Source organism: Hypomesus transpacificus, chromosome 11 (genome assembly GCF_021917145.1).
Source record: "Hypomesus transpacificus isolate Combined female chromosome 11, fHypTra1, whole genome shotgun sequence".
Lineage (NCBI taxonomy): Eukaryota > Metazoa > Chordata > Actinopteri > Osmeriformes > Osmeridae > Hypomesus > Hypomesus transpacificus.
Genome location: NC_061070.1, coordinates 8,989,866 through 9,003,223, shown reverse-complemented (window position 1 = coordinate 9,003,223; position 13,358 = coordinate 8,989,866). Strand labels below are relative to the sequence as shown.

The window sequence follows — 13,358 nt, the reverse complement described above, 5'->3', positions numbered from 1 at the left end:
CTTCTCTCTCCCAACGGTTTAATCATTTATTTTTCTATCCTCCATTCCACCTCTCCCTCCTCCATCTCCTTCTCTTCCCACATCCCCTCTCACCCGGAGCCCCCCCCCCAGCCCCCCCCCTCCCCTCCATTCAAGGATGAGGGCGGCTGGCGGCGGGGGGATAGCTTCCCTAATCCCCCCCTCGTCTTCCTCCCGCCTCGCCACAATGTCACAGGAGCTTAATATCGGCCATTATTATTTGCTTGTTTTATATGACAGTGTGGCGGTACAATGACCTGTCAGAGTGGGGGTTTATCCCCCCCACCCAAATGTCGTCCATTTCAAAGTTGACTACAGTAATCCAGGTCCCGGCGATTCTATAAATCCTGACATCCCTTTTGACTCGCACACACACACACACACACTCCTAAATGAAATTACATACATCTGGTATAGCTCAGAGCATCCGAAATGTTCGTACAGCAGCCTATTGTCATCCTCGGTGCAGAACAATCCCTCTTTTCCGGCTTGAGTGACACTGCGGTGGGTGTGAGAAAGACACACAGACACACACACACACTGCCCAGATGACTCTCTCGTCTCTCTTCTCGTCTGAGGAACTGAAACGGATAGTCCTACACCAAACTTTGTGATCACAGCATTACTCGTATAAAAATGGGCGCCCCTTTCTTAATCTCTTCCCTAGTCTCTCTTTCTCTCCCTCTGCCTACCCAATTACAAATATGAGTGTTGTGTCCTCATGCAAATTCTATTGTCTAGGCTTGTCAGATCATGTCAGCTATGAGGGAACCTGCTGAGTTGGTAGAGAGACAGAGAGCGTGAAAGACTGCGAGAGGTGAAAACATAAGCCCTAAAGAGATCTCTCATCTCTCCCCTCCTTCCCCTTCAGAAGACATAATGAGTGTCAGTGTAATGCTGCTAATACCCGACACTGAGTACATCCGTACATCTCGACACACACTTCACTGACTCAAACCACAAACACACACACACAGATCTGACAGGGACTTGAGAGTTGTTTTCCCTTTGGCTCAACATACCTTTCAAACATACCATGATATTGCATTCAGAACACATTAACAAGCCAAGAGGCTTATTACCGAGCCTCAACATAAAGCACGATTCAGCCGTGTGAACCAAAGGTTTGACCTCAGGCTTGAGACTGACATTTACAATAGGCGCTCGCTAGCGCGGGCAAACCTCAAAGTTGTGTATAGAGCGTGTTAGCCGGTCGAGGTATCACGTTAGTATGCAGAGGTGCCATGTTAGCAGGTCGAGGTGCTACTTCAGTATGTCGAGGCACTGTGTGTTTGCCGGCCCGCTGAGTGATGAGAGGGATATGCACTGCCTACAGCGCAGGGCTCCAGTCTATAAAAGAGCTTGACTGGTAATCGCAGAGTTAATCCCGCCACCGGTTGAAGTCATATTGACGTTGTGAAGGCATAGGGCGACGCAAGCGTTTACCCAGTTAAGACGCGTGCGTGTACACACACACATCCACACACACACACAGCCAGCCAGCCTGGAGTAATGGCACAAATAGCATCTCCCTGAGTGTTATGTTTATTTACGTTAGTCAATGTGTTTGTGGTGCTCAATATGGGATACCTGAGGGATGTTTGTGATGGTTTTCATTGTCGTTTTCAGATTTGTATTTAAACATTATTTCCAGCTTGGTGGTGGTGAGTGTGTGTGAACCAGCAGTTACAGGGCTGTGTGTGTGTGTGTGAACCAGCAGTTACAGGGCTGTGTGTGTGTGTGTGAACCAGCAGTTACAGGGCTGTGTGTGTGTGTGTGAACCAGCAGTTACAGGGCTGTGTGTGTGTGTGTGAACCAGCAGTTACAGGGCTGTGTGTGTGTGTGTGAACCAGCAGTTACAGGGCTGTGTGTGTGTGTGTGAACCAGCAGTTACAGGGCTGTGTGTGTGTGTGTGAACCAGCAGTTACAGGGCTGTGTGTGTGTGTGTGAACCAGCAGTTACAGGGCTGTGTGTGTGTGTGTGAACCAGCAGTTACAGGGCTGTGTGTGTGTGTGTGAACCAGCAGTTACAGGGCTGTGTGTGTGTGTGTGAACCAGCAGTTACAGGGCTGTGTGTGTGTGTGTGAACCAGCAGTTACAGGGCTGTGTGTGTGTGTGTGAACCAGCAGTTACAGGGCTGTGTGTGTGTGTGTGAACCAGCAGTTACAGGGCTGTGTGTGTGTGTGTGAACCAGCAGTTACAGGGCTGTGTGTGTGTGTGTGAACCAGCAGTTACAGGGCTGTGTGTGTGTGTGTGAACCAGCAGTTACAGGGCTGTGTGTGTGTGTGTGAACCAGCAGTTACAGGGCTGTGTGTGTGTGTGTGAACCAGCAGTTACAGGGCTGTGTGTGTGTGTGTGAACCAGCAGTTACAGGGCTGTGTGTGTGTGTGTGAACCAGCAGTTACAGGGCTGTGTGTGTGTGTGTGAACCAGCAGTTACAGGGCTGTGTGTGTGTGTGTGTGAACCAGCAGTTACAGGGCTGTGTGTGTGTGTGTGAACCAGCAGTTACAGGGCTGTGTGTGTGTGTGTGAACCAGCAGTTACAGGGCTGTGTGTGTGTGTGTGAACCAGCAGTTACAGGGCTGTGTGTGTGTGTGTGAACCAGCAGTTACAGGGCTGTGTGTGTGTGTGTGTGAACCAGCAGTTACAGGGCTGTGTGTGTGTGTGTGAACCAGCAGTTACAGGGCTGTGTGTGTGTGTGTGAACCAGCAGTTACAGGGCTGTGTGTGTGTGTGTGAACCAGCAGTTACAGGGCTGTGTGTGTGTGTGTGTGTGAACCAGCAGTTACAGGGCTGTGTGTGTGTGTGTGTGTGAACCAGCAGTTACAGGGCTGTGTGTGTGTGTGTGAACCAGCAGTTACAGGGCTGTGTGTGTGTGTGTGAACCAGCAGTTACAGGGCTGTGTGTGTGTGTGTGTGAACCAGCAGTTACAGGGCTGTGTGTGTGTGTGTGAACCAGCAGTTACAGGGCTGTGTGTGTGTGTGTGCTCGTTCCAGGGAACAACAAGGAGGAGGAGGAGGCCACGATGCAGGAGTGGTTCATGCTGGTCAACAAGAAGAATGCTCTCATCAGACGACAGAACCAACTGTCTCTGCTGTAAGTCTGCCTGTCTGTCTGCTTGTCTTGCAGTCTGCCTGTCTGTCGGTCTGCCTGCCTTGTCTTGCAGTCTGCCTGTCTGTCGGTCTGCCTGCCTTGTCTTGCAGTCTGCCTGTCTGTCTGCCTGCCTTGTCTTGCAGTCTGCCTGTCTGTCCATCTTGCTGTGCATATGTGTGCCTGCGTACGGTCATTTCTGCTCTTTATTGATGTGCTAGCCTAGCTTGTCTTAATTGTGCTCAGTTGTCCTGATGTTTAAAATGTCTCAGTTCCAACCGCCCAATACACATACAGCGTTTCCCATTCAAACCCACGTGTTCTGACACCCTGACATCACACAGCAGCTTCAACCTTTGATCCTGTTAGACCATCCGCCTCTCCGCGTCCTGTTTATCCATACATCGATGTCCATGTTGACTCTATAAGGAATCAATGAGACCCCGGCAGATCACAATTCCCCCTCGCTCTCGGCCCTTTGTGTGGTCAGTTATGACAGGCGGTGAGACACGCATACCTTTAAAAAAAAAACTGGTTTTAAAACCAGCCGGGCAAATGAGAGATTGAAGTATTCATAATCACATTATATCGTGGGAAAAAGGATGGGGGGGCGGGGGATTTTAAAGTGGCCAATTGACAGAGGGTCTGATTATTAGCTCCTTTCATTCCTCTCTTTGTGGCAGGGAGAGAAAGGCGCCTCTGAAGGACAAATTCTATTACGCAGAGAATTAGCTCGTTTTCTAATATGCCTGAAAGATGTAGGGAATTGAATTTGTGTGCCAACGCCTCTCCCAACACACACACACACACACACTTCCCCTTATTACCTGCCCTATTCTACCACTCCATCTCCATCCGTCTCAGTCCTCCTCTCTAGGTACCTTTTAACCTAAACACCCACACGCTCGCTCGCGGCTTCGCCCAGACGGGGTAGATGTTTTCTGTATCAGTTATTTGCAGTAGATTAATGTGGCGCGGGAGCAGGTTCCGGCGACTGGCGTGATCAATGTTTATTACAGGTTTCTTTAAGTGTTTAATGATTTACTCATTAACATATTGATGAACTTTGTTTTCCCCAACTTGCCACAGGGAGAAAGAGCACGATCTGGAGAGGCGCTTTGAGCTGCTGAACCGCGAGCTGCGGGCCATGCTGGCCATAGAGGGTAAGAGGGGCGGGGGGGGGGGGAGGGGAGGGAGGGAGGGGGGGGCGAGGGGGAGAGACAGGCTGCAGGTGGTTGGATAAGCGAAGAATATCTACATCATTCATAAAACTGAATAAGCACTTATCACCCGTAGTGATCAGTTTCATTGTAATGGAAATATTTATCCGTCTTACCTGTCCTGAAAACAGGACAGCGTGTTAATACTAGACTGGTGTGTTCGTGCACGCGTGTGTGTGTGTTGTGTGCCCCCTGTGCGGATTACGACCACCAATCTCGGGTCGGTGCCACTTGATCAATGCTATCTGTCTCCGTACGCCATGCCTGAATAGCAGATGCCTGATTTGAAATCTAACCACACAGACATGCAGGTAAACTGCAGGTACATATTACTAAGAAAGCTTGTTATTTATACCAGGGCTTCGGAGAGCATCCATTGTGTCATATCAAAGTTGCCGGGGCCCCGAGAAGTTAAATCCTTTCCACTGTGTCCTCTTTGGCAAAATGAACCTTGCGCAATCAATGCAAATTGATTTTGCCATTCGATGTTGACCCCCCCCTTACCCTCTCACGCCGCCATGGTAATTTCTTATAGCAACTGATAAGCTCCCTGATCCATAATAAATCAATTGTAATTAGCTGGGAGGTAGGCTGTGGAAGAGACAGACATGCATAGCCGAACTGGAGCTGTGGAGCGGGAAGCCACACATGCCGATCCTGCTTTCTCAGCTTGATTGCTCTGGTCTGCCTCCACAGTTGCCTTGGCCAGGTTGTTAGTTTATTGAAGACCTTGAGTGGGATATGAAATATGACTGTGTATTCAACTATGCCCAATCACTTCAGTAAATAATTGTATTTCTTTACATCAGTTTTGGGACAGTGTGTGTGTGCATGCCTGTGTCCATGCACAGGTAAATGAATGTGACTGGTTCCGTGTGTGTGTGTCTCAGTCGTAGAGAGAAAGAGATAGTAGAGAAGATGAGGACACACAGCTGTGGTCTTCGCTGGATTCATGTGGACTTGTTGAATTTCCCAGTGACTAACTTATCAGTTGGCCCTATTTTCCCCCCTTAAGGGAAGCACTTAACATTCACATGCTCAACCTTTCTGTGGCGAGGCTGAGATAGTTCTGAGCGGCTGGTGAGGCAAGCGGTGTGTGTGTGTGTAAGTGTGTGTGTGTAAACAACCTGCAAGGAAAACGATTGGTTGCGTGTCAGGAGTGAGGAAATCTGTGTGTGTGTGCGCCTCGTGCACGCGCGTGTGTGTATCCCTCTACTGCTCTTATTTGGTGCTTGGGCAGGTCCATTGAGCGATGACCGGGCGTGCAGGTAATTGCTGATTTGGTTGGCCAGTCGATGACAGAGAGAGAGCAGCACTGGAGGAGGCAGAGCAGTGAGAGACACAGATATACACACACCACTGAGATATACACACCTGGCAGAGATATACACACGCTAACCCTTCTCCAGTACACTCGCCATCTTTTCCATCCACTCTCTGTCTCTCTCCATCACCCTCTCTCCCTCTCTTGCTCTCTCTCGCTCTCTCTCGCTCCATAACCCTCTCACCCTCTCCTAAACCCTAACGCCAATTTTAAGAATCTGAATCCAGCAGTAGTTACAGGTGTTTTCTAAGGATGGGGACATCTTGGTTGTCACATGGACATTTTACCTGCATCATTGTATTAAGACAGGAATAGTACTGTCCAAACTGCTTTGAGAGACTTTGCCCATTTCCAGCATGCAAATGTCTTCCCAGGCCACGCCCTCACTCCAGGGACCCATTGAGTCCATAGGCTGCATGTCCTGTCCTCCATTGATAGCCCTGCTTGTCAGGACATGGCGAGGCAGAGACAGTGAAGGAAAAGAGGAGAGTGAAGGGTGAGGGATAGCAAAAACAGGACAGCATGGGATGGGGCGGGGAAAGAGGTAGAGAGTAGAAACAGAGTTAGAAAAGTACTGTATCTCTCCCACAGGGGTGAGGATAGAGGACATGGGGGGGGGGGAGGAGGGAGGAGAAGACGGGACACACCTAATGTTGTTTATAGGCATGTCCAGCGATTACACCTCCTTGTATCTCCTTGGTCTGATGCCAGGCCCAAAAATGCCATCTGTATGCCACGCTCTCATCTCCCCGCAACCAAATTGATCCACTATGCCCCCTTTATCTGCTTAACCATTCACACACAAACACACCCACACACTTGCACCTGGACGCTCTCTCGCCACCTAAAAGGGATTTATGCAGAGCCAGGTCCCCGAGCTTTCCTTGTTACGGTCTGATATGATAAGGTTTTTTATATGTTCCAAATCAATATGTAATCCTATGCAGGAGCTTACCCACCCCACTTCTCCTCACACAGCGCCCCCCCCCCCCCCCCCCCCCCTCTGCTTTGTTACACGAGGGGGCCGTGCGCTGTAGACCCGGATTGATTAGGTGCAGTGTGGAATACGATCACATGGGGCCCCCTTTGATGACGAGGCAGCCTCTTTCAGGGTTGCTAGTTGACTGGAACTGGAGATAAGGGACCCAGGTTTTTTAATTCCCGTCATCGAGGGTGCGTCCTCCCAAACAAGAAAACAAAGTGTGCACCACCTTTTCGAAAAATACTTTTGTGGACCACTTTTCCTTCTTTTTGTGGGGTGACTTAACCGCTTTCGATTGGCCTCTCAGGGTTCCCGTCACATCCTTCCCTGCTGTAGTGAAGCCCGTTCTGTTAGTCCTCAACAGCACTAACAAAAGTTTTTTGTTGAATTAGCAGCATTCTGACGGAGTAAGATCCCCCCCCCCCCTCCAAACCGCAGACTTGTCTTGTTGCCTCTGCTAGCTGTCTCTTTGTGTCTCCCCATAGTCCACAGTGTGAGTGTCACCTAGCTTCAGGCCGCAGTCACCCACTAGTCCGCCATATTTGTTCTGAAAGAGGTGAACTGAACAGGACGCTGCCAGCACCTCGCCATCATTGTCCTCCTCCTCTTTTAGCCTAGTCTTTGTCTCTTGACTCTGTTTGGCCCTAATCCAAAGCAGTCTTTTGGGGACATTCCAAATGAACGAGAGCGACAGAACAAGGGGAGGGGGGGAGGGAGGGAGGGAAGGAGGGAATCTTGGGCAAATAAAAATCTCTGATTCACTCGGGTACCCCTGCTTACGTCACTCTCGCGACTCCCTCAAAACGTCTTGTGTGTACGCCATGTACAAAGTTGTGAGTCTGAATGTGTTTATAGGCGGCAATAGTGTGCAGAAGTCCCCCCTCCCTCTCAGAATAAATCTAACATCGGAGGGACTAGTGGGTGGAGTGTGAAGGGGGTTCACAGGGATTTGAACCAGCGCATTCTTGTGTGCCTTGTGCAGACTCACATGGTTACCATTGGTGTGCACTGGTAGGGTTATCTGAATACGCACGTGATGTCCCAGGGCCCAGAGAGAGAGAGAGAAAGGGAGGGAGAGGAGGTAATCCAAAAAGGATTGCACACAGTCATAGCACCGGGTCCTCTTTCTCTACTCTATCAGGGCTACAGAGAGGGCTGCAGTGTTTTTTTTCCCTCCTGGAGGTGTCTGGTTACCCAGCCTCCCCTGCTCTCGTTTGCTCGGCCATGTCTCTCATCGGCCTTCTTTATTGTTTACCTTCCAAATGAGGGGGGCGGGACCGCAGGAGATGTGATTGACAGCTGCATGCCCCCTCCCTCCCTCCCTCACACACACAAACACACAACCTCCCCCTGGTCGACTAGAACTTTAGCTTTTTGGCTTGAAAGTGCATGGAGGAAGGGGAGGATTATTCGGGACTTGTTAAAAGTGGGTGGTACCCTCAGCTTCTAGGCAGGCCTTTTTGGTAAGGACATTGTGGGATACCGTATGACAGTAAAGGGGAGAACAGGGATTGTAAACTTTTAATTTCAGTAGTTTGGTTGTTAATTTTTCGCAATTGCATTGGATAGTCTCTCCTTTTGTTCTTACATTTCAAAAGTATTTCTCTGGTTTCACACAGCACACACCCCCCCCTCTCCTTTCCCCCTCATCAAAAAACATCAAATACAGGATCTGACATTTTTGGCATATTTTAGGTATTAGTCCCTACAAAGACTAATGACACGACTGTCGGAAGAGGAGAGTAATTTGGTTCCCTGAGAGAGAAAAGGAGAGAGCAAAGGGAGAGAGAGAAAGGGAGGAAAGGGCCAAATATTGGGACTGTGTTCATTTCGCTCTGTGGTCGACTTCAAAGGGCCGTCCAGGCCCAATGAAGAGAGAGCAGACCTTTCAGGACAAACACACAGCGCCCAGCGTGACACACACACACACACCCCGACCAGCACAATTTGACCAAACGAGAGGGGAAATATTTATTTTTAATAAAGCGCACTTATTTTAGGACTGACATTTTACAACATTCCTTTTCTTCTCTAATCAATAGGAGGTTAAATATTGATAGAGGGTTGAAGTTAACCTCTGCGTTTGAGTAATGGGGCCGGGGGGATAAGAGACTGGGACGTTGCTAGGCTAGGGGGGGACACTTTCCTTCCCAGTTAGCTGGAGCGTAGCTGTGCTAGCTTTGTGCCTCTGTTGTGCTGCTGCAGGCTAATCTACGCTGCTAATGTACATGGGGAGTGTGTGGTGGTGTTGGGTGTATCTGGGGGCAGGGGGTGTCGGGCGGATATTTGAGCCCCAGGGAGAGTGCTCTCCTGCGGGGGCAGCCTTCCCCCTGGGGTACGGGGAGAGAGGATTTGGACTAGGGTCCCATCTGGGCCCTGTGGGACCTCCTCCTGGTTAGGGCGGGAGAACTGGGGGATTGCAGCGTGTTTATTTACTTAATTGTTGTTTTTGTTGAACTGGAAAGATAAAGAAAATGTAGTCAATGTCTGCATCAACAGTATAGCCTAAACGTTCAATTGATGTAAGTGTCTTGACAGTGATGGCATATAAGCATTGAGGTCATGCACTCATTTTGTACTGTCTAATCCTAGTATTCAATAGCAGCCTGTTTAATACTGATGCACAAACAAGACCAGTCTTGTTGTTTGTGGCAATTGGTGTTCATGCAAGTAACTATCCATTTCAACTTTTAAGTTTATATACAGAATTAAATCAACATTCATTTCATCATGCGTTATCAGATTAAGCCTCGTTTTGGTCCCAGCAGGTTGCATAACAGTCCCTCGTGACGACTGAGGTGTCAAATGAAAGCTCTGTTTATCCACGATAGCACATCTCTGTGAATTAATTAGAACCCGATGTCCTTATGATTACCTTTGCAAGAAGGCCAAACTGTCCATCCTTGCGGAGATGCCGTAGTCTGTGGACTCTATATATAGTCATGGGGATTAGTCTCTGCAGTTAGGACATCCTGGTGAAGAGTAGTCCAACCTTCTGAAGGATGTTTGTAGAGCTGCTGGGACCTGTGGTCCTTTTGAACACCGTTACTGGTCGTCATTAACAAGTGAACATGTGGGGACCTTGACCCAGCCCGTAGTCCCCCCCATCAGAGCAGGTGGAGGACATCAGTCCCTGGTCTTAACTGGACGTGGTGCTTCTCTCTCTTCTCCAGACTGGCAGAAGACGGAGGCCCAGAAGCGTCGGGAGCAGCTGCTGCTGGATGAGCTGGTCATACTGGTGAACAAACGAGACGCTCTGGTCAGAGACCTGGACGCCCAGGAGAAACAGTAAGTGACCTGCTCTGGACTCGTATACATATATATGAGTATATATATATATATATATATATATATATATATATATATATATATATATATATATATATATATATATATATATATATATATATATATATATATATATATATATATATATATACACACACTGTACAAAGAAGGGTGTAAAGGAGGAATTGAGTGGTCCAATTCCTTGCATCAACCAACTGCTGTACCACAGTGTCCACTAGCTGAAGGTGACCAGTAGTTGGCCATCGTCATGACAGGAATGTTGGTGAGGGGGTGTAGCCATACACCTGTCTGTGGCGGTTGGAGAGGTTGACGCCCAGAGGGACGCCCAGTCGTCCTCCAATGGGAGTGGGCTGGTGAAGGGTTCGGTTGGAGCCAGTTCAGTTTGGTTGGAGCCAGTTCAGGATGACGTCTCAGCAGCTCCTCTTAGTCAGCCGTGTCTACCTGTAGGCCTCCCGCTCCACCGCCTGACCTGATGACCTCTGACCCCTGACCCTTTCCTGTGTCCCCAGGGCAGAGGAGGAGGACGAACACCTGGAGAGGACTCTGGAGCAGAACAAGGGCAAGATGGCCAAGAAAGAGGAGAAGTGTGTCCTGCAATGATTGGCATTTCAACAAACAATGTGGTTGATATTAGAATTGTATTATTATTTTCATAATTATAGTTATGATTAACATTATTGTGATTATTACCACAGTAACTATTTCAGAAACTTTATTTTGAACCCTGAAAATCCAGATGTTATTTTTGGTTTAGGGGTGTGAGATTTACTGCTAAATGTGGGCCTTGCACCAACATTATACTGACCTGAAAATGTGCTCCACTTGCAGCATATGTTCTGTTTAAGTTGTTTTGTTTTGCAAGCAAGGTACTTCTATGTAATATAAATAATGTGATATACAGCGTAGTGCAAACCGCAGATTCCAGTAACTATGTTCTGATTCTGGCAACAACTAAAAAAAGACAATTATGTTGCATAATTTTAACCAGAGATGTTTATAACAGAAACAGAGTGTTTCAATGTTAAGGAAAGATTTGTTTGAAATGGTTTGAGGTACAGCACAAGTTGTTTTATCTGGGATTGTTTTTTTTTTTATGTTGAAGAGGATATTGAGTGACATTTCAACCCAACTACAAAAAGAGGAAAAACAGTTATCAAGATGTTATCAGTCTTTTCAAGCTATGTTCATTACTTGACTATGTATCTTTTAATTACTTCACGCAAATGTTTTATGCAACTTGTAAAAAAATCTTAAGAGGGGAACATAGAGCCATTCAAAAATCTTAACTTTGTTTTACTTATTATTTGTTGCGTGAATGCGGTTTACCAAACATTTCAGAGCTGGCTCAGCAAATAGGGGGCGGGAGTAATAAGGACGGGAGGCGGGGTTGTGTATATTTTCATCACTGCTCTGAGGAATAGCTTACAATCCCTCTTTTCCGGGATCCATGCAGTTGAAAACAAATATTATTTATTACCGTTTGTCAGTACTTTAGTGAATACCATCAGATTCATGTGCAGTCATTCAAGGACTTTGTTAATATTTATTGTATTCTAAAGAAGTAAAATATGCTTCATGTCCACAGCTGTTCCACATTCAGTGCAAATGTCTTTACCTGTGAACATTTATCTGTTTATTTATTCCACTATCATAACACAAGTCTTCAATAAAGTCCTTTTGTGCTTTCATACTCCAGACATGTGTTTGCATTTGTTTTCTTGGTTGCATTTGATGCACTTAATTAGTCAAGACTACATTTTTAAATGCATTTGTTTGCTGAAACTATTTGCTGCTCTTCCCTAACATTTCATTGTTACAAAAAAAAGACAGTATGTATGTTTGTCCACTCTTGTTTTACACAAACAAGAATGTACAGCGGCCGTTTCACAAGCCTATTAATCGCCATCATTTAGGCCCTACCTAAATTGTTTAGTTTTTTTAGGGGGGGGGGGGGGGGTTCTTGCGACCGATTAGAAGTTTATTTGTAACTTTTTATTCCAGTCTGTTGTTCGTCTGAATTTAAGTATGTTGCTGTATCAATGTATTCACACTCTTTTGCTATGCTTATTAAACGCTGCTCTGTGGAATTCCCATGCGCTTTATGCATGTTTATAAAATAGTATTTGCGTTTGGTTTTCTTTGAGGTCTGTGCCGAGTGCGGTTCCTCTGAGGAAGATTAGACGAAATCACTTTGTACGTAGCAGATGTTTTCCCTCGACCAGTTTGACGCAGAGGAGAGGGTCTGAATTGGGGAGGCGCGGCGACCGTCCAGTGTAGCCACGGTCACAGCCTTGCATCCGCGATTGAATAAGGAAAATGGGTTTTGACAGCCGACGTCCTCCCTGGCCTTTCTAATACTTTCAAATTAATTTGTTGATCGGTTCTCTGCTTGGGACCGACTGTACATCCATATTATGTCCCCTAAGGCGCTTTGTTTTAGTTTGTATTATGCTACAGTTATCATGGGTGGTTGTAATCTGCTGAAAAAAGCAAGCGTTCACAAACGATTACACTCCGGTGAAGGGCATTTGTTTGCTGCCTTAACAAATCGTTAGGATTTACTCATTTGAAGTGGGCTATGATAGTAATAATTATAATAGCATTCGCGTTTGGGCTACAGAATAGGAGGATATGCTACGTTACTGACATTACAAAAATATCCACAAACAGGATACGGTCTCATTTTGTTATGCAGAATGAATTTGCAGACACATGCCTTAGCCCAATTTTTTTTTATCACATCTAGGCTGTTTTCTTGACAGACTTGGGGTGATACATTTGAACTTACTATTTATTAATATAGCCAAGGCCTACTATTAGGCTACAAAAGAAAATATTTTTACAGATATGGGACCATTACAACTTTTTTTCATGGGCCCTTTTTTATCTAAAGTTTATATTTAATAAACTAGTTAAATATAGTTTGCCCTATTTTCTAAATGTATCGAATTTAACACTGCTACATTTAAAATATGTTGTTATCAGAGGATCCTTGTATGAACATAATGGCTTCACCCATGTTATTTGAATGCATATGCCTATATTATGAGTAGATTCGATGTTAATTTTCAAATAGTAGAAAATGAATACTTGCTTACCTGTCTTAAGAGTACCATGTTCGCGTTTTGGTCCTTAACCAATCACAAAAGAATGAATTTAAAAGATGTGAACATTTATTGTAGACTGCATAAAAACGACAGTCTCAAAACGCGCGTCGTAAAAGTGGGTTTTGGTGCTCTCTAGCATAGTGAAGCTGGGAATCCTTGAGAGCGAAATGGATTATCTCCTGAGCATTGTGGCTGGAGAGACTTTGATGTCTCATGGCCTCACCTCGCAGGTGTCGACCGCTGAATATCCTACCCTGCTTCGAAAAATGTACCAAGGGAGAACCTTACCGTTCCCTCTTGCTCTGAGTTCT

General features: G+C 46.5%; 1 protein-coding gene across 1 annotated transcript in view; it reads left to right on the top strand.

Moving 5' to 3' along the window:
- Positions 1-11,635, top strand: part of ehbp1 (EH domain binding protein 1) — an 81,372-nt gene extending 69,737 nt beyond the window's left edge. Inside the window, exons 16-19 of the mRNA XM_047029374.1 lie at positions 3,012-3,111; positions 4,195-4,268; positions 9,805-9,919; positions 10,450-11,635. Coding sequence (XP_046885330.1) covers positions 3,012-3,111; positions 4,195-4,268; positions 9,805-9,919; positions 10,450-10,540 — 380 coding nt within the window. The 3' untranslated portion in view covers positions 10,541-11,635. The remainder of the gene's footprint in view (positions 1-3,011; positions 3,112-4,194; positions 4,269-9,804; positions 9,920-10,449) is intronic.
- Positions 11,636-13,358: the final 1,723 nt, after the last annotated feature.